The sequence below is a fragment of the Hyaena hyaena genome, unplaced genomic scaffold, assembly GCF_003009895.1.
Source record: "Hyaena hyaena isolate Hyena2069 unplaced genomic scaffold, ASM300989v1 scaffold_768, whole genome shotgun sequence".
Classification (NCBI taxonomy): domain Eukaryota; kingdom Metazoa; phylum Chordata; class Mammalia; order Carnivora; family Hyaenidae; genus Hyaena; species Hyaena hyaena.
Window position 1 is genome coordinate 536,764 of NW_024081403.1, and position 25,535 is coordinate 562,298.

General features: G+C 36.1%; 2 protein-coding genes across 2 annotated transcripts in view; both read left to right on the forward strand.

Annotated features, from left to right (window-relative positions):
* Nucleotides 1–7,537: 7,537 nt before the first annotated feature.
* Nucleotides 7,538–7,868, forward strand: LOC120221325 (60S ribosomal protein L36a-like). The gene has a single exon (XM_039218653.1). It carries the CDS (start codon nucleotides 7,538–7,540, stop codon nucleotides 7,856–7,858), a length of 321 nt encoding a protein of 106 aa, XP_039074584.1. The 3' UTR covers nucleotides 7,859–7,868.
* Nucleotides 7,869–11,245: 3,377 nt separating this feature from the next.
* The window catches only part of RNF180 (ring finger protein 180), a 171,959-nt gene continuing 157,669 nt past the window's right edge, over nucleotides 11,246–25,535 (forward strand). Inside the window, exon 1 of the mRNA XM_039218651.1 lies at nucleotides 11,246–11,374. Within this exon, the coding sequence (XP_039074582.1) occupies nucleotides 11,246–11,374 (129 nt within the window). The remainder of the gene's footprint in view (nucleotides 11,375–25,535) is intronic.

The following is a 25,535-nucleotide window of genomic DNA, read 5'->3' on the forward strand; positions in this document are numbered from 1 at the left end:
TACCTCTGCTTACTTGCTTATTCATTCAACTGATTGGTGCCCAACAGATCTTTAGTGGAAAATAATAGCTGAAAGACGATCCCCACCTCCACCTACATCAGAAAGGGGTATTTATGCTGACTTGAAGGACATGGAGGTACTCTCTAGAGGCTGGAGGTAAGCTTTCCAGGGATCCAGCAGTAGGAGGTGGAGGAGGGAGACAGTGGAGTGGAGGATATGGAAACAGGCCCGACTGCTGGACTGGAGATCAGTGTCGGGCAGAGCGTGGGCAGCAGCCTGGTCAGCAGAGCACTAGGAAGGCCCCGAAAGAAGCCGCAGAATAATGATTTGTTTTGCATTCACATCTTCAGTATGGAGAATAAAATGTTTCAGGTTTTCATAAAGTAAAGTTTTGGTGACTAGAACTATCATTTCTGGCCTAGAATTTTTGAAGTCACCTCTTTGCTTATTGTTGAGAGAGTACATGGAATGAAATATCTTCCTTTCCCCACATTTCTTTCTTGATCTATTAGAGAGATTCTGTTCCACTCTACTGTTTGGAAAGAACTGGCAAGGAAGCTTTTGTCTTCAATCCACCTTAATCCTCTTCCCTCCCCTTTGCCCCTGCTTCCAGAACTGTGAAGTTTTCCAAACATACTCTAAGAATAATGACTAGAACTCTGAGGAACTTACCAAGTAACAGGAAAATAAGTTTTCTTGCAGTAGTTAACAGAAAGGGAGACTTTCAGTTATGATAACCTGAAAACCTCTGCTACAAATATCTTGAACTTGTCTAGAAACGTTTGATTATGTATCCTGTACATTTAGGGAGGACACTGCATCTGCATATCCTTCCCCATATCAGTTGATAGCAATTCCATCTTTAAAGTCACTCATTCTAAAAAATTGGGAGCTTCTTTTATTCTTCTCTTAGACTCCATTTTCAGTCTGTCTGGAGACCCTGTTGCATCTCTTTACAATATATATCCAGAGTTGGCCATTATTTACTAACACCACTGCTAGCACCCTGATCTGAGTCCTGTCTTTTAGCTAGATTACTACCACAGTATTTTCCCATTCAGATAGAGTTTATCTGGTAGAGGAGGTAATTGAGAGTTTTAGTAGGGGTATTTCTGCTTTATACTCAAAATTTTTATTTAAAAATGAGCCATGGGGCACCTGGGTGGTTCAGCCTGTTGGTTATCAAAATAAGTTAGGTGCTTTTCAAGAAAAAGGTTTTCTGGGTATGAATACCCAAGTGTATGCAGAACCATTGACATAGTTCAGGTTGTTGAAGTTGACTTTATCATGTTTGAATCCTGAAGTGTATAATGTAAACAGTTATTGAAGAAGATTGAGCTCTCTCTGTAATGTATGACTTAGTTTTAGAATGAATAATTTGCTGACTTTAATTGCCATTTTAAACACCCTAGCCACCAAGTCTAGATTTGCAAAACTGCCATTTTAGAAATTACCCGACTTGTCCTTTTGTTTTTATAAAGCATCTGATACCCTTGAGAAACTTGGTACACTAAAGGAAGAGGATTCTTGAATTGTAAGCCAGCTTTTATTTAATTATATGTGTTCTAGAGATATCTGTTGAACCACAGAAGGCATGTAAATTCCAATGGAATCTAGTCATATCTGTAAGACTCCTAATTTTTAATTTCTGCTTAACTAAAGATTACTTTTTGGGTCCTGTTGTGTTCTTAGTAGGTCATAAACAATTGTAGTGACTGTTACCTTGAAAATTCATATGTATTTACAACTTTTCAATGAAAATTAATTGTAGTCTTTTCTTTGGCCTGCTTGGATTTGGTACATTTTATTCTTCTGTGTTTACAACACATCAAGATTTACTGTCAGCAAGGGGACATGGCATGGCTTCAGTTTACAAAATAACATCTGTGCCACTTGTTCTTACTAGAGTTATTACATATAATGTTGTATCTATGTCAACAATCAGGGTTCCAAAGCCCACTTTGGAACATTGGTGGATTAGTTCTGGGGTAACTGTGCCCTATAAAAAATGATATTTCTCTTTCATTCTGTTATTTTTAATAGTATAAAATAGTATATGAGAAATAGTATGTTCTCATTTCGTGAAATATATATATGAAGATATACTACATATATATATCAAATGATATACATATCAGAAGATATAAAATGTTCTCATTTCATGGAGACATAATTCCAGTATAAAAGTTTAAGATGATGAGGTATGCCTTAGTCTACTGACTAAAAATATACCATGATGCTCTTAAGCAAAAAAGTCATATACACATTTGTAATTTAAGCCCCCATAGGCTATGGTGAGTATATTTCTCAGTGAGTAATGGAATATTCCAGTTTTGCAAGTCATTTTCTCTCTGATTTTAGTAGTAATTCTCTAAAAAATCAATATCCTATCTCATCAGCATCAAATATGCTCCTATGGGCATATTTATTTATTTATCTTTTTTTTTTTTTTTTTTTTTACAAATAGTTTATTGTCAAATTAGTTTCCACATAACACTCAGTGCTCATCCCCACAAGTGTTTATCTTTTAATATTTTATTTATTTTTGAGAGCGAGATAGAGACACCATGAGCAGGGGAGGGTCAGAGAGAGAGGGAGACACAGAATCCGAAGCAGGTTTCAGGCTCCGAGCTAGCTGTCAGCACAGAGCCCCATGCGGGGCTCGAACCCACGAGCCGTGAGATCATAACCTGAGCTGAAATCGGACGCTTAACCAACTGAGCCTCCCAGGCAACCCCTTATGGGCATATTTATTTGTAGACCTGCTTCTGAGCCAATTTTCAGCAGACATAGAAAGCATAGATGCTTCATAATTTAGGTAAACTGATAACAACATGATACTGAGTTAACGTGGTATTGAGAATAGAGATCGATATCTAGTGTAGTTTGATTAGATTTTTCTTAAAAAAAGTTAGAAATGTTATTTGCTCTGAGATAGTCTGAATTGGTTAAAATAGGTTAGTGTTTTATTTTCCAATTTGGTATGTATTACTCATTTCAAATTTTATCAAGTTCACCTCCTTTGGTTCTAATTTTTAAGAAATTCATAGATAATTGATAAGGGACCTCTAAATTATTCATCCATTTCACTCTTAGGTATTTCTTCCTTAATCACTAACAGATTACTTTTAGTTTGGGACTGTGTCTATCCTCAGCCTGTCCCACCATTTTATTTTAGAAGCACATAATTTCTCTGGTTAACAGGTATGGAGAAATTTTGCCTCAGAAATGCTTCAAATGCCACCCATACTTGATTTAGATGCTATTTGGCAATTAGAGTTGATTCATGAATGGGTTAAGATTTGGGGGCTATTAGGATAAGATGGATGTATTTTGCATCTGAAAGGACATGTATTTGGGGGCCAGAGGAAGATATGTTAAGGACTGAACTTTGTCCCCCATCCACCCTTACCAGTTCCATGTGTTGAAGTCCTAACCCCCAATGGTATTTGGAAATACGGCCTTTAAACATGTCATTAAGCTTAAATGAGGTCATAAGGGTAAGTCTCTAATCCAGTAAGACTGTTATCCTTATAAGAATGGAAAGAGACACCAGAAAAGCCCATGCACAGAGGAAAGGTCATGTGAGGATCAAGTAGCTATCTGGAAGCTAGAAAGAGAGACCCAAATTTTTGGCACTCTGATACTGGATTTCTGGTCTCCAGAACTGTGAGAAAATAAACTTTTATTTCTTAAGCCACCTAGTCTGTGGTCTTCTGTTATGGTGTCCCAACTAAACTAAAACAGGTAACATGCTGGCAAGGTAGAGCTTTTTCCTATATTTAGAAAACCAATGTTGATATTAAATTTCATTGGAGAAGCTATTTTGAATTGCATAACTACCAAGATGAAAGTAAATGAACCCTATTTTGTTAATGAGTACTAATAACTTTGAGTAAATAGTGCTATTATTACATATCAAAATAATTACATACTTTTTTTTTAAGAGAACAAACACGAGCAGGAGAGAGTGGTAGAGAGGGTGGGGGAGGGTTGAGACAGAGAGAGAGAGAGAGAGAGAAAGGGAGAGAAAATCTCAAGAAGGCTCTATGCTCTGCTATGTTCTACAACCTTGGGACCTGAGCTGAAATCAAGTCAGATGCTCAACTGACTGAGCCACCTAGATGCCCCCTGATGTGTTATTTTTAACTAAAGGCTATTGTTTATATTAGGGTTCACTCTTGTCATTGTATATAGTTCTGTAGGTTTTAGGCAAAAATGATATCATGTATCCTCCATTCTAGTATTCTACACCCGAAAATCCTCCTGTGTTCCACCTACTTTATCCCTCCCTCTCTCTGCCCAAATATTAGATGATTATATAAAAAGATGATGAAATTGCTGGAAATCATTAATTTAAAATTGTCTTTCTTTACTGTTCTGATAGAAAAGTTAGAATACTTTTCTAATGAAATACAAAAATACTTTTGTTGGTGTTGTTGTCTGACTGATGTGTTAAACTTGAAAGTAGTCAATAGGAAGAATACTGCATCCGTAACTAGTGTCCCTACTTGAGAGGTCTTTACGTGAGCTTTTTTCTATCTTGACCCCTTCCCAGTTGTTAAGGATTTGGATTACAAAAGGCTTCTTTAGCATTTAAACAATTATTTGGGGATGAAAGAGACTAGGAATGTTTATCTACTTTCCCATAAAGTGATTTTTGACACATCAGCATTCAAATGAGAGAGCCCCACTATGAGCACATTGCTATATATTCCCCAGTCTTCTCCATTTTTACCTTGGAGATGGGTAAGTAACCCCTTTCTAGACAGAGGTAGGAAAATACATCTCTGACTCCTTGTCCCACTGAAATTCCTTGACTTCACCTGTCATAAAAACTGACCTTGTACCCGGGACTAGATGATGAAAGTTGCCACTGTAGATATGGCACCATATTGAGCATTCTTTATCCACTGTTCTCAAGCAGAGAGACAAGCTGTCATGGTAGGGAAAACAGGAGCAAGGACTGACTTTGATGTCACTGCAAATTTTTTAAGTAGTTCCTATATTGAAATATGATACATATAGAAAAGTAAATGGATCACAAGTGTCCAGCTTGATTAATTTTCACAAAGTGAGTACAGTCATATAATGAATCGCCACATTTGGAAACAAATACTGCATTAGAATTACTATATTACTAGTCCTGCATTACCTTAGTTTTTAATTTCACATTGTGTCCCAGTAGATTTCTTTGAGCAGCACAGTGTCTTCTTTGAATGAGGAATACGGTGGGAAAATATTTTCCATGATTTTATTCTTACTATGTAACTGGTGAGAAATGTACTTTTGCGATGGGTGAGGTGTCTTTCTGCTCATTAGTAATATTGGAAGTAATGAACATAAATCCAAAAGTTGAATTTAAACATTTAAACTGCATATATATACCAATATATGAAAAATTTAAATACAGTACCAAGTAGATGAAAATAGTCCTTTTGAGATGAAAATCAATGGAATGAGCAGTGTAGTAATGGAACAAAGAAATGGACATGTGCGTGCATGACAGAAGTATTGTTTATACGTGTTTTCTCCACAGTTATCAATGAACAAACCTGCTAACCAGGGTGAGTTATATTAAAGTTCTAAGAAGGTGGAAATATCTTCAGCCCCAAAGAAAAGTAATGCCATGTGTTATAACACAGAGCCCAATGAAAGGCTGGATCCCATGACCCTAGCCAAAACCAAGGTGCTCAACTGACTGAGCCACATAGGTGCCCCTCCTTTGCCGTTTTTTTTTTTTTCTTAATGTGTTAACATGTTCATTAATCATGCAAAAGCAGTAGTGAGTAAAACTACTGTTCTCTGAGTAGAATCAAGGCATTGGCGACAAATTGGACTAGTTCTCATTTTCTTCTTCACTGCCCTCACATGTAGTTAAAAAACTGTTGATTGAAGCACTACATATTAGTGATTTTATTAATTTTTCCTCTGAAATACGTACTTTTTTAAATCTGCATGAATAAAAAAAATAAAGAATGCAAAAGCACTTAGTACACTGAAAGCTGATGGTAGTAGTCTTGAGGAAAAGCCTTTTCAGATGTTTTAATTGAGAGCTGCACCATATGCCTTTCCCTTGTACACCATTTTTACTTGAATGATTGACAGAATATAGTTGTTCACACTTGGGTATCTGGTAGCATTTGTTGGAAGTGATAGAATTTTAACTTTAAACAAAAATTAGTGCTTTGGAAAACTTGTATCCAACACTATGGGCTTGACTACTGTCCAGTAATTAAATAGCTTTTTTGCTGAGGTTGATGGTAATATTAACACACCTGGCCTTTTTGATATTCTATAATTAAATGTACTGATGTTTGGGAGATATACAGAACTCAGGAAGACATTATTTTCCAAATCCCCAGTGCACTGAGGAAATACCAGAAGTTGGGCCAAAAGTATTGGGATCGATAATGAAGTATGGCAAAGGGAAACCTATGAACAGGCAATGTGGAGAAGAGCAAGCAGGTATTACAAAATAGCTTGGTCCAAGAGACAAGTGTGGGATAGGAAATAAGGTTAATATGACAAAGACTGTGACATACGTGGGAAGGGTCCAGGGGAGCACTCCATGTTAGAAAAACGTATATATCTGATATGAACTAGAAAAAGAGATGAGGAATAGGATTTGTGAGAAAAGCAGCCCAATACTACTGTACCTAAATTCCATAGTCCTAATCCACTTGTAAGTTGCATGGGAGTTCTATGAATAGTAATATCAGAATTCTACGGTTTGTTACCCGCATCTCTTGACTTAGAACCCAGCCCCCCATGCACAAGGCCCTGTATTTATTTCTGAGCCTTATGAAATGGCCCATATGTACTCACCAATAAGTTCATTTTTGTGTTGTACTATTTCCCAAGATCACCTGTCTCTGTTGCTTTTCTCTTTGCTTCAGTAGTACTCTAATCACTAACCCCAAGTCCTCAGAGTGTTAAAGCCGTATGGTGTTAGGTGTGCTGCCCAAAATTTATCACAGAGTATCAGTGTATCAGAGTTCAGAAAACACTTTTCAGTAGTTTACTTCTACATTTCTCTCTCTTCCTAGAACCATTACTAGTATCCAGGTTGCTGAGATGAAGATGAGTTTGAGCAGCCAGCAACTATGCTGTGTTCACATTTATTCAAAGATTACCATTTTGGTAGTAGGTTCATTTACCATATTTGGCTGCTTCCTTTAGCATAGATTCTTTAACAGAAACCACCTCAGCTTTCTTATAAATTCATCACTGTTGGGTAATTTCCAGTTCTCCTTTTAAGGTTAGGTACGTATAAACATAGCTTTATTTCTTGGGCTCCTCCCTTGCAAAAGGATTTCTGTCCAGTCTGTCCCACTAATAGTTGTCTAGACATACTTAACGCTTGCTGTTGGAAAAGGACTTATTGTAAGCTGAGCTGTCTCCCAAATTTTGTTCATTTGGTTAAAACAAATGTTTGCTGAGTGTCTGTTTGATTGTAAGAATATGGTGTTAAAAAAAATACTGTGCTTTTAAGGAGTAAGTTGAGCTTTTCCGTGCCGATAGCCTTCTCGCAGCCATGTTGAACATTCCTAAAACCTGCTGGACTTTCTGCAAGAAGTGTGACAAACACCAGCCTCACAAAGTAACACAGTACAAGAAAGGGAAAGATTCTCTTTATGCCCAGGGAAAGCGGCGTTATGACAGGAAGCAGAGTGGCTATGGTGGGCAAACTAAGCTGATTTCCCGAAAAAAGGCTAAAACTACAAAGAAGATTGTGCTGAGGCTTGAATGTGTTGAGCCCAACTGCAGATCTAAGAAAATGCTCGCTATTAAGAGATGCAAGCATTTTGAACTGGGAGGAGATAAGAAGAGAAAGGGCCAAGTGATCCAGTTCTAAGCTTCGTATTTTGTTATGTTTTGAAGTCAATAAAATCTTGAGGTTATGTTCACTTCATTTGGTTACAGTTGGTCTTTTGAGTGTAAAATAAACTAGTGCCCTCAATAAAATTCCCATTTTGGGGAAATTTATGCTTGAAAAGAAAAAAAGGAGTAAGCTTTTAGGACACACGTACACAGAGATAAGTGTAATGCAGCATGACCAGTGCTGCTGTAGAGGTGTGTGCAAAGTACTGAGGGAACATGGAAGAGGGAATGTTTGTATTTTCCTGGGGGTATTTCTGTAAAAGAACACTTTGTGCTCAGCCTTAAAGGGTGAAAAGTATTTGTTAATGTAAAGTCGGGGGAAGAGAACTGGTATTACAGAAGGAGAGAACAGCAAATTTCAAAGTATGAAAGCAGAAAAAGTAATTTAGGGGAACTGCACAAAGATCTGCATTAGTGTTGATGTGGAGTATTCATGAAAGGGATACCAAGGCTTGAGAAACAGCTTAGAGTCAGATTTTCAAGGGTGAAATAAGGCTTTGTTTTTTGTTTTGTAGAGGAAAGACTGAATGATATTCTTATTCTCCTTGTAGAAAATAATCTTAGTCATATGAAGGGGCAATCAAAAAGTGTGCAAAAATATAGAGAAAAGGCATTAGAGGATTATACAAATATGTCAGGACATTGAATTGGCAAAAATACTATGAAGTTTTAAAATTAGGAGTTTTTAATGTATGTGGTAAACATTTTTTAACTTTTTACTTAGTGATAGTTGTAGGTTCAAATGTGAATTGTGAATTATAGATTCACAGAGAGATCCTGCATATCCTTCAAACCATTGATTTAATTTACACCTCACCAGTTACATGCACTCCTTTTGTGTATTTAGTTCTGTGCACTTTTATCACATGTATAGATTCATATGAGCACCACTGCATTCAGATTGAGAGCACTTCCATCACAGGGACCCCTTGTGCTACCTGAAGGGCTTTTTCTCACCTAATACGGAGCTTTGAGCGTATTTTGTGGCTTGGTGTCTCTTGAACTGTGGTATTTGGATCACCCTAACAATAGCCTAGTGTTCTTTTTAAATATACCAATTCTACCATAGAAACAGTTTTCTACTCACATTCTGTATGAATGTGACCCTGTGACCTATATTTAAATAACACCCCCCAGGTGCTCCTTACACTGTACTGCAGGGGGATGACTTTGAGCTGAGATCTGAGTGATGAGAACATGATGCAAATACCTGCAAGAAGGAGGTATGGACAAGTGTCATCCAACTGGAGCATGCCACAAAGGCATACATAAAATTTAAAAATTCTGGTAGCCAAATCAAAGTAAAAAGAAACAAGTAAAATGAATTTTTACAAACACAAAATTAAAACAATTGGTATTGAGCATTTTTTTTGCTTCAAACTATTCCAAATCCAGTGTGTACTTTGTACTGCACATCTCATTTGAAATTAGCCATATTTGAAGTCCTAGGTAATACATCTGGCTAGTGGCTACCGTATAGGGTAGCACAGATCTAGATTTAGACAGCTAACAGCCAATATAAAGGCCTTGAAAGAGACTCATATAGACATGTGCAGCTGACATCTGGAAATTGAATGTACTGTTGTAGAACTTTGGAATAAAATAACAATTAGATATATAGATTTAGAAATCATTGATAGAGTTGTCACACAGTGTAATTTTCAGTGATTCTCAATGAAGACTCATGTATAGGTTTTTTTTTTCTAACTGTATACTTGCACCCCAAGAAAACTTGGAAAATCTTGACACTTGGGGGAAGGGATGGATAAATAGGGAGGCATGTGGATCTCCAGGAGAGGGGGAACAGAGACAGGGAGTTCCTCCATCATTGATTCTGATAGGACCCCTCCCTGCAGTCCCCACTTCTGGCTGACAACCACTGGTGTTTAAAAGGGAGATGAAGATTTAAGACACTAAAAAGGATCTAGAGAGGAGAAAGGAGCACCACAGAAGTAAAGGAGAGGGTTTAAACAATTGAGAAAGGCAGGCGGAGATTAGACATTTGCAAATAACCATATTATTGAGATTGTTGAGAACCTAGAGTAGTCAAGTGGACTAAGATGGGCTCTCAAGATGCTGGTGGAGACAGAACTGGGACTAGCTACCTGAAGGTTAGAGCTAGAATGACTGCAAGAGGGTCATGCTGTGCCCTCCCAGGCAGAATTCCTTAAATCTTTTAAGTTTGGTGAAGGTTTATCATAGTTCCCTCTTCTCTAGTCCTTAAGCTAATGCAGTTTAGTTAATTGCTTGCTAACACATGTCTGTCTTTACCCTGACCATACTATAAGATCACTTGGGGGAACTTTACCCACTCCTAATTCCCTCCCCATCTCTAAATAAGTCAAAATTTCAAGGAGTGGGGCCTAGGCATCATTTTTTAAGGTTCCCAAGTGATTGTAATGAGCCATGGTAGAAAACGGTTCATTACTTTGATCACTTTTCTACCCAGTGATTACCTTTGTGACAGAAAATAAATTTTACTCAACTTCTTGCCCCCAGAGTTTGTGTGGCATTTGGTTAGCTGTCAGGAAATGTGAAGAACAAATGAAAAATGAAGGCACTAACAAATGAGGAAATGTGGTCAGGGAACTAGTTAATCCCTGTGGATAGCTTAATAATTAACATTTCCTTTCTTTCTAATGGATAGTTACCAGACCAGTTATTAAACATACTGCACATATTTTGGAATCATTAGTGTGAAATTGTTCTGCCAAATTGGTCTAATTTACAGTATTTACATAAAAATCTCAGGCTCCAAAGTTGGTAGGGCGATTCTTGAAGTCTTTTTGTTTGACTACATACACCAAAAGATGTAGTATGATAATTGCTCCACTGAGTACAATATATAAAAGAAATAACTGCATTTAGGATAAATAATTTTTGCCATCAATTTAAAGTAAGTACTTCCTATTTTCACATAATTAACACTTCAAGAAATTCTATTATATTTAAAATTTAATGCTGTGGCTATCTAAACTTCCAATTTAGAAGAATATTTATAGTTCTTTGTTAGGACTCTTTTAAGGCCACTGCAGTAACTTATTTAATTGACCCTTCAGCAGTTGCCTTTTATGACTTTCAGTGAGAGAAATATGGAAAGAAATAGACAAAAAATGTTCTGCAAAAATAAAATAAGCTGGTAGTCACTAGCAAAATGCATCATCATCATAATTGAATTTTCAGTCCAGGACGTAGAGTATAGTGTCCCTAGCCCAAGTCCTCATAACTAGTAGGTATCTCAGTAAATGAGAATTCTTTTTCTTCTGCTCCACATGTAGCTGATGTTGTGGTAAGGGTTTGGAAAATCAAGTTTATTCTTACAACAGTTCAGCATTAAAAAAATGCATTTATTTTCCTACAGATGAAAAGAAGTGAAGAATTGATAACTAAAAATCACAATCAAGAGGACATAAGTATTCTTCGTTGTTGGAAATGTAGAAAATGTATAGCAAGTTCTGGTTGTTTCATGAATGAGAATCCAGTGATTACAGTGAGTACTCCAAACTTCAAACAATTTCTTAGTGTACGAATGCTGCAGGCACACCCACAGGTGCACACCTTTCCCTTAATGCCTGGCTTAGCTTCTTTTACGTTCTTTTACCTCACCATTAAAAACATTTTCAAAGTGCTATTCAGAAGGCATCCCATCTTCCACAGTTAAATTTATTTTTAGCTGCTAACATTAACATGCCCTTAAAGTTTTAAGTGCAGTATCATAGAAGTAAGTTGAAGATAAAAGTCTGTGTTTTTCTTATCCCCACTATGTATGAACCTTAGTAATCATTACACAATTACATTCAAGATCCCGGTGAGAAATGGTAAACTTATTTTACACACTCACACACACACACATTAAATACACACACACATATTAAATACACACACATGTGTGTGTGTATGTGTTTAGCATTCAATATGGGCCTAGAAGTCAAAGTTCATGTATGATTGAAAGTCAGTAGGAAAACCTGAATAAATATTTAAAAGCATTTAACTGGTCATCCTGGTAAAAGTAAAGGTTTTTTAAACAACAAAAATAAAAGCCCTAAACTCCTCTAAGGGCATTATGAAAGAGACAGTATGACAGAGGTGCAAACTAGATCATAAATCCATAGACTTTATAGGAAGTTCTCATTTCAGTAAAGAGAGTGGCTGTAATTACCTGCCATTACTCACTTCCCCTTCTTCAAAAGACACTCAGGGGTTGGTTTTTTTAGGATTTTTTTTTTTTTTTGCCTCAGAAGTCAATCAAATTAGCTAACTGGAAATGATAATAATAGATCATTTTGGTTGTATACTTACTACATACCAGATAATTTGAAAAAATGAACAAAGCAATTGGGGAAGAAAAAGTGGTCATGCTGAGTGTTTTGTTGGGTATAATTTACCCAGAGTAAAAAAAAATTAAACATACAGCTTGATAAATTTTTTCAATTGTGCTGTGAATCAGATCAAGGTCTACATTTCCATCACTCCAAAAAGTTCTCTTGACTTTTCCCGCCCATTCTCTCCTCTACCTCCCACAGGACAATCACTATACTGATGTCTTTGACCAGACTAGTTTTGCTTATCCTTAACCTTCATTCACATAGAATCAGACATCATCTGCTCTTTTGTACCTATTCAGCGTAATGTTTTAGACATTAATTTGTGTTTTGTGTTTGTAGTTTGTGGTGGTTGTTTTTTTTACTGAGTATATGCTATTTATGAATATACCACAACTTTTTTTTCCTATGGATGGACATTTGAATTTTTAGTTTTGGGTTATGAATAAAACTGCTATCAGTATTTTTGTAAAAGACTTTCTGCGCTTGGGTTTTGATATTTCTTTTTTGGTTGTATGTAGGAATGAATTCTGAGGGACACGGATTAGGTTTTTTTTTTTTTTTTTTAAAAAAAAAGCTATTTAACAAACACTAGTATAACATGCCATGTCAGGCATTGTTTCCATATGCTCTACAAATATTAATTTGCTTTATAGGCTTACAGAACTCAACTGCAATCTTAAAAGGCAGTAACTAGGCTTTCTCATGCCTGCTTTTTTTCATCATTCAAAATCTAAATTAGGGAGCTCCCCAGGGTTCTGCTGGAAAGTTAGTCACAGCTCCCTTCACTCAGTTACCAAGCTATAGCTTCCTAAACTTCACTGGTCAGTAATCCTTCCTGAATCATTAGAGTAGGTGTATTTTGTTTTTTGTTTTGTTTTTTTAGAAACTGCTACTAATTTTCCAGGGTGAATATTAATTTCCAACAGCAATGATGAGAATTCCAGTTGTTCTACATCTTTGTCAATACCTGTTATTTCCATATTGTAATTTTAGCCATTCTGCTAGATATACATTGGCATATCACTATAATTTTAATTTGCGTTTTTTGCATTTCCCGACTGATTACTGATGTCAGGTACCTTTTTCTGCATTTATTGGTTAGGCATTGTTTAAAATGTTTTATATTATTTTTTCTTTATAGTTTATAAGAGTAGATTGTCTTGAGGAAAATAATCTCCATTTCATAGATAAGGAAACTGAGGCGCAGACAATTAAATAATTTGCCCCAGTCTGTACTTTTTCAAGCAGTGCAGCACTGGGACCTGACATTGAGGGTCCAGAGGGAGTACTCTAAACTCCACACTCAACTTGCTACTTTGGCTCCTTCCTCGGGGTATCATGCAATCTTACACCTTCTCAATACAGTAGCTTCTACTTCCATTCACCTGCAGAACTCCCAGTCATTAATTCGTTTAATAGTTATTTAATGAGCAAGAAAACTCTAGGTGCTACTTTAGGATGTATTGGGATGGATTGTGGAAGAGAGTGATAGAGAATACAAAAAACATGCTTGTCCTCTAAGAGCTTTTATTGTATTAATACTTTTTAGGAGCTTTAAACTCTAGTTAAACACAGGCCAAGCAATGTGGACTGATGTGATAAGTACAGTAGTAGAGAGATGTGCACAGACTGTACCTGGGCTCGTCATAGAAGGCTTCCCAGAAGGAGAAAAGAAACTATACACACACATGCATATAACTTTTTAAGTATAGTTTGTGAGCCATAAAGTTCACCCTTTGTAAGAATACAATTAAATGATTTTTACTAAATATTTGTGTTGGGCAAACACCACTATAATAGTTTTATTTTTTTTTTAATTTTTTTTTTATTTATTTTTGAGACAGGGAGAGACAGAGCACCAGCGGGGGAGGGGCATAGAGAGAGGGAGACACAGAATCTGAAACAGGCTCCACGCTCTGAGCCATCAGCACAGAACCTGATGCAGGGCTCGAACCCATGAACTGTGAGATCATGACCTGAGCCGAAGTCGGAGGCTTAACCGACTGAGCCACCCAGGCGCCCCTATAATAGTTTTAAAACCTTGCCATTACCCCAGAAAGTTTCCTCAGACTCGTTTGCCCTGCACCCATGCCCAGCCCTAGGCAACTACTGATCTGTTTTTGTCTCTGTAGCGTTATATTTAAAATAAAATGTGTGTGTGTGTATATATATATATACATATTATATATACATAACATATATACATAACATATATACATAACATATATGTATACTTTTTCACATATACACAAACTATTGAAAGTGTCTTATATATTTATATAAAATAATTTATGTTAAATACATATTTATTAAAGATATATATTCAATGTTTACATAAAATGAAATATATTAAAATATGTAATAGGCATGTAATATAAGACCTACATATATAAAATCTGTTAAAAACTAGGCTTAGGAATAAGTCAGCATCATTGTTAAATCTGGAGGAAGGAAGAGTATGTAATCAGGCGTCCTGATGGGGCTTCTAAAGTGGTAATCGTGTTTGTATTTACTAAACTGAGTAGTGGGTGTATTGGTTATTTGCCTCTTTTTCAAACTTTCTTTAAACTGTAGAAACCCTACATTATTAAATGGAAACGTTTCATAAAAATATTAAAGATGAATAAAAAATCCATTTTGATTAAAGGAAACTATAAAATACTGGAATCTGAACATAATTTTTATTAGATGCTATGCTGAAAGGATGCTAAATTTATCACCTATTAAATTTATTGCCTAGTAAACTGCAAGTAAAAATATGTGGGTATAAGAAAAGTTTTGTTTATTTCTGAAAGTGTTTTAATTTTGTAAATGAAATCACACAGTACATAGGTACATAGAAACAACAGGAATTGTTGCTTTCATTTAAATTGTCGTGTTCACTGTAACTCCTACTTATTTTCATTTTTGTGTAATGCTGTATTCTGGTATAATTCATTCCACCTTTGGTAAATTGAGTCTTACCTTGTTTTGTTCTTAAAAACTGTGCTGTTAGGAGCTTTCTTGTATGTATTCTGGCACACATGGGCAAGAGAGTATTTCTAAGAATAAAGTCACAGTGTCACAGGGCATGGGCATGTTCAACCTCACTGGGCAGCGCTAAACTGTTGTCAGTGCCGTGAGCAACCCACATCTTCGCCAGCGTTTAACATCTCATCTTGGAGGCCGTTGGTCTTTTCTGTGAAATGTCTTCTCTTTTGCCTGTTTCTGGTGGTTTTGCTTTGGTTGTTCAAAGTTCTGTGTGTATTCTAAATCTGAATCTTCTGTTTGTTTTTCTTTTGTAAATATCTTTTGCCGGTTTGTAGAAGTTGTATTTCACTCTTTGTGGTATTTTTTGATGAACAGAAGTTCATAATATACTGTGATTGGATTTATTAATCATCTCCTTTATGTTTTGTACCTTTTGTTTAAGAAAAACTCCTGTGCCCTGAGGGGAAGATGTTTTTCCTTTCCTTTCACTGAATACCAACGTTGATGTTAGCAAGTGTCTTCTTTCTGTGTTCCTCTGAGCAATATATTATTGCTTGTTCACTCTTACACTGAGTTATAACCCAACTTTATGTAGGAGATCCCCCTTAAAATCTCCTCACCCTGAACAAACCCGGACTCCGTCTCCTGTCTTCAGCACCCCACACAGACATGAAATGGCCCTCAGAGCAACCTAGAGGATTAAGAACCTGGGGACAAGGGGGAGAAGAAGGGGGGAAATGGTGGGGGAAAGGGAGAGAGGCAAACCATGAGAGACTCTTGAATGCTGACAAAAACTGAGGACTGATGGATGTGGGGGGGAGGGGGGGAGGGGCATGGAGGAGGGCACTTTGGTGATGAGCACTGAGTGTTATGTGGAAACTAATTTGACAATAAACTATTTGTAAAAAAAAAATAAATAAAAAAATAAAAGTAAAAAAAAAAAGAACCTGGGGACAGCGTCCATCACTTTTGGCTCAAGAACCACACTTCTTTCACCCTGTCCAGCACCAGCAAATGGAGGTTACATGCGGCCTCTCAGCCCCCACAAAACTATCAACTGGATACTGGGATCACAGTAACTTGTGCTGCAGAATAACCAAATACCTTCAAAACAAAGCACAAATGCAGCCATCACATCTCTTTCAGAATACTGAGTGGGTATATCAGCTTGGTGAAAGCTAGGTCATATGTGAAATTTGAGCTGTAAGGAATCTTGGACATTTGAACTTTAGTTTTCCAGCCAGTGGCATGTAGCAAGGCAAGCAACAGGCAATTTAGAGTGGAATTTCAAGGCAGTCTGTGATGCTCACATGGAGAAAAGGGGCTCCTGCCCTTCTCTTTAGGGTTGCAGCACATAAAATATAAGTAAGAACCAAAAGCAAAATAACAAAAACCCTAAAAATATAAAAATAAAATGACAGAAGTTCCCTCCATTTGTGAGATCTTTGCCAGTGGCTAGGGATGGTGTTCTCAGTTTTACTTTTTTAGTCAGTTTTAATACAGTTTTGGACATGTTGAGGTTATATGGCCTATAGAACATTCCAATAGACATTTCTAGGAGGGTCCTGATTCTGAGGATATGGGATTGAGAACATCTGCATAAAAGTGTGGATTTGGGAGTCATGAGCATACAAGTGGAGAATGCAGCTATGACAGTAGGTGAGCTCACCATGCATAGTGAATGCAGTAAAAAAGAGGGTGTACAGACAGTTAGAGGATGGATGGAACAAATGAAGCTCACATGGTAGAAGAAGAGAGTAGTAAGAAAGGCAGGGCTGAAAATCAGCATACAGTGTTAACAGAATTCAAGGGAGGGATATTTTCTAGAAAGTGGGATTTGCTAATAGCACTGAGAATTGTGGAGACATATTGAAGAACAGACACTAGCTTCAAAGTACAGGTTGTACCCTGCTCAATTCCAGAGGGTGCTGGTCTGTAAAAGGTGCCCCCAAGATTGGTGTAGACTTGGGAAACTGGTCATATGTAGAGACCCTGCATGGCAATTAATAGTGTGTATTGGCTTTAGCAAAGAGATCATTGGCCCATGTTCATCGTAGTTGACATAGTTGTAGGGGCAAGTACCGGCTTCTAGTGAGTTGGGGAAAATGGGGACTGAGAAATGGTCCATCACTTACTTAAAAGCATTACAATTATAGCTGAAAAAGTCTGATTCTTTCTCAGTTAAGTTCTGTGAAGTGTTTCAGCTTTAAAACACCATTGCCGGGGCGCCTGGGTGGCTTAGTCGGTTAAGCCTCCGACTTTCACTTGGGTCATGATCTCGCGGTTCGTGGGTTCGAGCCCTGCGTCGGACTCTGTGCTGACTGCCAGCTCAGAGCCTGCAGCCTGTTTCAGATTCTGTGACTCCCTCTTTCTCTGACCCTCCCCTGCTCATGTTGTCTCTCTCTCTCTCTCTCCTAGAAATAAATAAAAAACATTTAAAAAATTAAAAAAAAACACCATTGCCAGCACCAATGTAGCCATAATGTAATCACTCGGTATTAAATTGGGCTTAATATTATTGGGTTACATAGCTCTTCCACCTTCTTTTGGCTACGTATTTTGTTCATTTTCTTTCTGACTATATTAATCTGATGGTATCTTTCCTTCCATGGCTACAATACTCAAATCATATTTATATTGTTTATGACATTTTAAATATTTTTTTCCCTTAGTGTCAGCATATATTTCATACTCAGTCTTTCCACATGCTGTAGACTTAATGATGTCCTCTGTACAAGTTAGTGTTGAAGTCTTCTTCCCCAGTGTGACTGTATCTGGAGATAGGTCTTTAGGAGGTAATTAAGGTTTAAGTGATATCTTAAGGATGGGGCCCTCACCTTAAAAGTCTGTGACCTTATAAGAAGAAGAAGAGAGAGATCTTCTATGTCTACCATGTGAGGTCACAGTTAGAATGCAGCCATCTATAAGCTGAGAAGAGAGCTCTTACCAGTATCTGAGCATTCTGCCTGCCAGTTTGATCTCAGATTTCTAGCCTCCAGAAATGCAAGGAATAAATGTCTTCTGTTTAAGCCACATAAACTATGGCATTTTGTTGTGGCAAATCAAACTGAGTAAGACACAAAAAATAGTTTGTGTAATAGACACTGGAAATACAAATAAGAGAAGAGATATGCCCTGTTATTGTGAAGCTTTCAGGATAGTGGTCAGTCATTAATTTAGTGGCCAAGTAAGTGGCCAGAAGAAAAAGTATAGGGAACCATAAGAACAGTACATGGACAGGACTGAAACTGCTTGTGACAGGAAGGTAGAATGATCTAAGCTTTGGGACCAGCAAGTTCAGAGACCCTTTGTTGGAGAGTGTGGTGTATCATGGAACTAGAAGATTTCCATGATTGGGGTTGAGAGATCAAGAGGAAGTTTTGACAAGATTTGAGGGAAAAAAAGTTACTAGATCATTTGTGGTCTTGTGAGCCAGATTAAGGACTTTGGTTTTTATTCTAAAAGCTGGGAAGTTACTGAAAAGGAGTGATATGACCACCAAATTTTAAAAAAATCATTTTGGCGATTGGGTGAAGAATGAATTTTCGGAAAGTTAGCAACAACAAATGTGGGGAGACTACCCTTAAGGGAGCCTTTAATATTTATTTTTCATTCATTCTGACTTTTTGAGTTTAAAAAAGAGTGTTCACCCTGAAGTATCTCCTCAGAGTCCAAATAGGGGGGAAGAAAAGGGCAGTGTAATAGAATTTGGTTCCTTTACTTTTTTTTTTTTAATAGTTTATTGTCAAGTTGGTTTCCATATAACCAGTGCTCATCCCCACAAGTGCCCTCCTCCATGCCCATCAACTCCCTTCTCCTCCCCCCTCCCCCATCTGCCCTCAGTTTGTTCTCAGCATTCAAGAGTCTCTCATGGTTTGCCTCCCTCCCTTTCCACCCCCATTTCCCCCTTTCTTCTCCCCCACAGTTCTCCATTAAGTTCCTCCTAGTCCTCCTATAGGTGCAAACATATGGTTCCTTTACTTTTGTAACACTTAAGACATTGAATTAATAATGTCAATGTAAGTGACATGTCTGTTACTCTGCCTTTTCCTTGTGTTTACAGCTGTAATAGTTAAGTGTATAGGTGGCTCACTTTTAATAAATTAGCTGAGGGAGTATTACTGCCAACATTGGAAATGGCAAATGTTAAACATTTTTCAAAATATCATGCATGGAATATTAAATTGTCTATGTCAACCTTTTACATTTAACTTGTTCTGCTTAATTAACATCATAAAGATCATTAAATGATAAAAAGATAACACATTAGGTTTATAATTTAAAAACTAAATGAAGTCCTCCGTACATACATTCTCTACCCTTAAAGGACAAAATAACAATGCCTTAGCTCCCCCTGCTGCTTGAACAAATTAATTCATTTATGAGATATTTTGTCAACATTTTTCTGACAGCATTAAGTGAAACCAGCTGTTAGTTAACTTTTCGTTCTTCCCTCACATATAAATTTGAGACTTGAAAAAACTGTCTGGTAAGGTTTTATTAAGTCATAGTAATACAGTTTTTCTAATTTTCAGTTTGATTTTTTTCTCGGAGGTAATATCTCATGCCATGACTTGAAAGGCATTAAATTCCTGAAATTGGAATCCTTCTGTTTTAGTGATTTGTCTTAAAATATATCCATTAAAATTTGTCTTACCAAATAAATTCGTGTCATTTTTAAGAACTTAGATGATTGTAGATTTATAAACTAAACTTAATATTTTATGATATGTCCTACTTTACCTGTAAATCTATGCTGAAAGTAAATATCATGAAGAGTATATATATTTCCTAGGACTGTGTGTATAAATACAGGTGAAGTAGTTGGCAGTCTCATTTATAATTGAGGCTTCTTTGTTTACACTGGCTGGCTTTGTCATATCTAAGTTTTCTGAAGAGGGAACAGAACACCACATATTCTTTATCTAGCCTGTACATTCCTCTCACCTGTATCAGTTGCTGTAACCAAGTTTCCTTTTTTTTTTTTTTCTATTGGCATGAAACTGTGATTTAACTCACCTATTTAGAGAAAAATTAATAGTTCTCAAATAAAGATCAAGTTGGGGTCCCATATCAGAAGCAACTATAGAATTTTTTCTAAATCTACCTTTCCTCTTACATAAGTGTAGTGGTTTTGGTTAATTTAAAAATAAGTTATGCCTCAGGTTTTGTTTTGTTGTGTTTTTTTCTAAGGCTCAGGAAACGTAGTACCACTGTAAAACATACTCATGCTGAAGATAACAGAAAGTCTGATTGCCCTGAAAACGATAGTATTTATTAGATGCAGGAAGTAACAATGGAAGCTTAGTGACCGAAGACAGCAGTGTTGAAGCCTGACTACCTGATGGAAATGCTTGTTTTACTACTTACTATGTGACCTTGGACAAGTTACATAAAAGTAACTTTTCAGATGTAAATGTACAGTTGTAACATTGTGGTTTGAATTTGCATTTGTCCAGTGGCTAATGATTGTTCTGCTTTTTCATGTGGTTTTGAGCATTAGTATATCTCCTCTGTGAAGTGCCCGATAAAATCTACACTCAATTTTTTAAAATGTGTTTTCTTCGAACTTGGTTTTAAGAGTTTATATATACATATATATGAAGAGTTTATATATATATTTTCTGCCTAAAATATTCTTGTCACGTATAGGTCTGTGTTTTCATTTTCTTAGTGATAACTTTCAAACAGTAGATTGTTTTCATTTTGATGAAATCCAGTTTATCATATCCTGTTCTTTATGGATCATGTTTTTGTGTTCTGAGAATACTTTTCCTATCCCAGGGTTTCAAAGGTTTAATCCCATGTTTTCTTCTAGACATTTTACAGTTACAGCTTTTACTTTTTACGACTCTGATCCATTTTGAGTTATTTGTGTGTGTGGTGTATGGTAAGCACCAAGGTTTTTATTCTATCACCAATTATTGAAAAGTATGTCTTTTATCGTTACATTGAAATATTTACCAAAAATTAATTGACCATATATGCAAGTCTGTTTTGGAACTCTACTCTGCTACACTGATCTAATAAGTGTTGGCATTAGATAGTGTACAGCCTCTACCTTACTTCTTCTGTTGGAGAGTTTCTCAGGGTGTTTTAGGTCATTTTTCATTTTCACATATATTTTGTAATCCATCATTTTTAATAAATAGGTCTTCTGGGATTTTGAGCAGGATTGTGGTAAACCTGTAAATTAATCTGGGAAGAACTGGTATCTTAAAAACATTGAGCCTTCATGGTATATTCCTTAGTTTAATTAGATCTTCTTTAATTTCTTTATATAGTATTTTGTAGTTTTCAGTGGACAGTCTTAATTATGTTGTGTCAAATTTATACTTAAGTAGTTCATGTTTTTTATCCTATCGTAAGTGATACTTTAAACATTTTCACTTTTTATTTGTTGTTAATATACAGAAATGTGATACAGAGAAATTTGTATGTTGATGTTGTGTACTAAAAATATGCAAATTTCTAAAGCAGCCTTTTTGGTGAATTCCTTAGTATTTTCTTCATATTATATTGACTGTGAATAAAAAAGTTACTATGTTCTTTTTTTAGAAATTGTACTAAAATATGCATAACATTAAATTTACCAGTTGGGGTATTCAGTGCATTTACAGTGTTGTGCATCCATCATCACTGTCTAATTCTGGAACATTTTCATACTCCCAAGAGGAAAGCCCATACTTATTAAGCTGTCACTCTCCATTTTCCCTTCCCCCCAAACCCAGGCAACTACTTATGTGCTTTATGTCTGTAGATGTGAATATCTCTTATAAATGGAATCATACAATATGCAGCTTTTTGTGTCTGGCTTCTTTTGCCCAGTATTATGTTACCAAGATTTATCCATGTAATAGCATCTATCACTATTTTATTTCTGTTTAAGCTGAAAAATATTTTGTTTTATGGATATACCTCATTTTGTATATACATTAATCAGTTGATGAATATGTGGGTTGTGTCCACCTTTTGGTTATTGTTGTTAGTGCTGCTATGAACATATGTGTACAAGTTTTTGTTAGAACATCTATTTTTATTTATTGTGGGTATACACCCAGAAAGAGACTCAATAGGTAAATTGGTAATTCTGTTTAACTTACTGAGAAACAACAAAAGTTTGTTTACACAGTGGCTGCATCATTTTGCATTCCCACTCCACGTGTTTGAGGGTTCCATTTCTCCACGACCTCACCTATGCTTATGTTCTTTTTATTTTATTATTTTTATTAGCCTTCCTAGCGGATGTGAAGTTGTATTTTGTTATTTTGTTTATTTTTAATTAGTGTGTCTCTTTTCTTTTTCTTGCCATACTCTACTGACTTGGACCATCAATACAATGTGGTATAGAAAAAAATGAATTGTGTATGTATTACCACATCTTTAATCATCTATTATTCAACACTTAGGTGGCTTCCATATCTTGGCTATTATAAATAAGGCTGCATTAAACATAAATGTGCATCTGTCTGTTCAAATTAGTGTTTTCATTTTTGGGGTGTGGAGGGGGAAAATACTCATTAGTGGAATTATTGCATCATATGGTATTTATATTTATAATTTTTTGAAGAACCTCCATACTGTTTTCCACAGTGGCTGTACTAATTTACATTCCCACAAACAGTGCACCAGAGTTCCTTTTTCTGCACATCTCTGTCAACACCTGTTATTTCTTGTTTTTGATTTTAGTCATTCTAAACAGGTTTAAGGTGATATCTCATTGTGGTTTTGATTTGCATTATCGATAGGTGTCAAGAATCTGTTCATTCATGTGTCTGTTGGTCTTCTGGGTGTCTTCTTTGGAAAAAATGTCCATTCGTCCTCTGCCCACTTTTTAATTGGATTGTTTTGGGGTTTTTTTGGTGTTGAATTATATAAGTTCTTTATATATTTTGGATATTAGCCCCTTAATGGATATATCATTTGAAAATATCTTCTCTCAGTAGGTTGCCTTTTGATTTCATTGATGGTTTCCTTCACTGTGCAAAATCTTTTTATTTTGATGTAATCCCAATAGTTTATTTTTGCTTTTGTTTCCCTTACCATAGTAGACACAGCTAGAAAAATGTTGCTATGGCCAATGTAAAAGAAATTACTGCCTCTGTTCTCTTTTAGGATTTTTAGAGTTTTAGGTATCATATTTAGGTCTTTAATCCATTTTGAGCTTGTTTTTGTTTATGGTGTTACTCTGTGGTCAAGTTTCATTCTTTTACAGGTAGCTGTCCAGTTTTCCCAGTACCATTTATTGAAGTGACTGATGAGATCTTGCCATTTGCCACAGCATGAGTGGACCTAAAGGGTATTATGCTGGGTAAAATTAGACTAAGAAAGGGTAATATCATATAATTTCTCTCATATGTAGAAGATACAGGCTTCCAGTTATGAATAAGTCACAGGGATTAACAGGTACAACGTAAAGAATATACTCAATGATATGATAATAGTGTTGTATGGTGATAGATGGTAACTGAACTTGTGATGGCAAAGCATAACACATAAACTTGTTGAATCTTTGTGTTGTACACCTGAAATTAGTATTACATTGCATGTTGTCTATACTCAGATGAAAACATAACAGAATGCTAGATCTAGAACTGTGACTAGAAGGAATGGGAGCAATGAGATGACTAAACCCCTAAGATCCAGGGACATAGTGTGTGCTGAGTGACAGAGCTAGGAAAGGAAGATAAATGCAAAGTAGGATGTAGCAAGGAAAAGCTGGCAATCTGGTGGATGAATAGACACCAAAGCCACTTTCATTGTCTCTGATCTTGATATTGTGAATATGCGTCAGAAACTACAGCCTTTTATCATAGAGTTGGATACCATGTCTATCTGGCACAGGACATGGAGAGGCTGAACTGGAATTCAGGGGAAGATGGAGAAGTTACAGGTTTGTTGAACTGATTGTCCCACCTGAACAAGGTGAGCCAACATGAGAAAACCATGGGAATGGTGAACAGATTGAGAAGTGGGGAGGAAGTCATTGACTCTGAATGGCCAGCCTGAAAGAATTTGAGGAAGATAATGGAGCTGTTTTGTATCTTGATGGTAATTCTTTATAATCAACCCTGTGCATTTTGCAAAACCCAGGGGACTGTGTACTACAGAGTAATTTTACAGTACATAAAATGTTTTAGATGAAGGTGAAATAAAGACTTTTTCATAGAAGCATACTCTCAAAGAATTGATCATCAGTAAATTTGAACTACCAAAGGAAGTTCTTCAGGTATTAGGAAAATTTCATCATCAAAGGAGATTTGGATCATTACAACTGAATAGGGTGATCTTGAAATGGTAAATATGTTGGTAAATGTACATTACCTTTTACTTTCTTTAAAGGACAACTGACTTATTAAAGCAGAATGTTAGGAGTGTGTCGTGGAGTTGATGAATGCAAAAATAAAATGTATGGAAGCAATACAAAGAATAGGAAGTGAGAAATCAGAGTATACTGCATAAGTTTCTCATCTGTACATATTGTAGTATATTATAATTTAAAGGAAGACTACGATAAATTAAAGATGCGTATTGTAAACAAGAGACCAAGCATTGAGGGTTAATAATTAACCCTAAAGAGCCAGCAGTAAAAGAGTGTAAAAGAAGAAGAACAGAAGAGAGATCATGAGGCAAATAGGAAATGAGATATTGAATTTAAACTCCAACATACTGGTATTTATATTAAGTGCAAATGGTATACATGCTACAATTACAGATTCAAGACTATCACACTACCTGACAAAAGATCACACTATATGTGGCATATAAGTAACATAAAGACACAGGTTAAAATGAAATAATAACAAATTTTTATCATGCAAACATAAAAGACCTGGAGTTGCTCTACTGATAGCAGGTAAAGTAGATTTCAAAACCACAAATACCATGAAGAATGAAGAAGACATTTTCATAATTATGAAGAAGTTAATTCACCTGAAATAATAATTTTAATTCTGTAACTAATAACAGAACTTTAAAGTACTTGAAGCAAAAGCTGACAGAATTTAGAGGAAATGGATAAATCTATAATTATAATTGGAAACTTCAGGGTTTTTCATAAACCTGTAGAAGACAGAAACTGAGTAAGAATACAGAACATGCAGGCAACACAACTGACATTTGTGAAATATACCCAACTACAGCAGAACAGGTATTTGTTGAAAGTACACAGCAAATTAGTATCTTAGTATTCTCTGAGATAACACCAGTTGTTGGACCATTATTTAGATTTGAAAGAAATAAAGTAATACCAAATGTGTTCTCTGAGGTACAATGAAAGTTTTTTAATGTGTTATTTATTTCTGAGAGAGAGTGAGAGTGATAGAGAGAGAGAGCGCGCCTAAGCAGGGGAGGGTC

Coding starts and splice junctions, on each gene's coding strand:
- LOC120221325 (XM_039218653.1), top strand. CDS start 7,538: ATGTTGAACATTCCTAAAACCTGCTGGACTTTCTGCAAGAAGTGTGAC.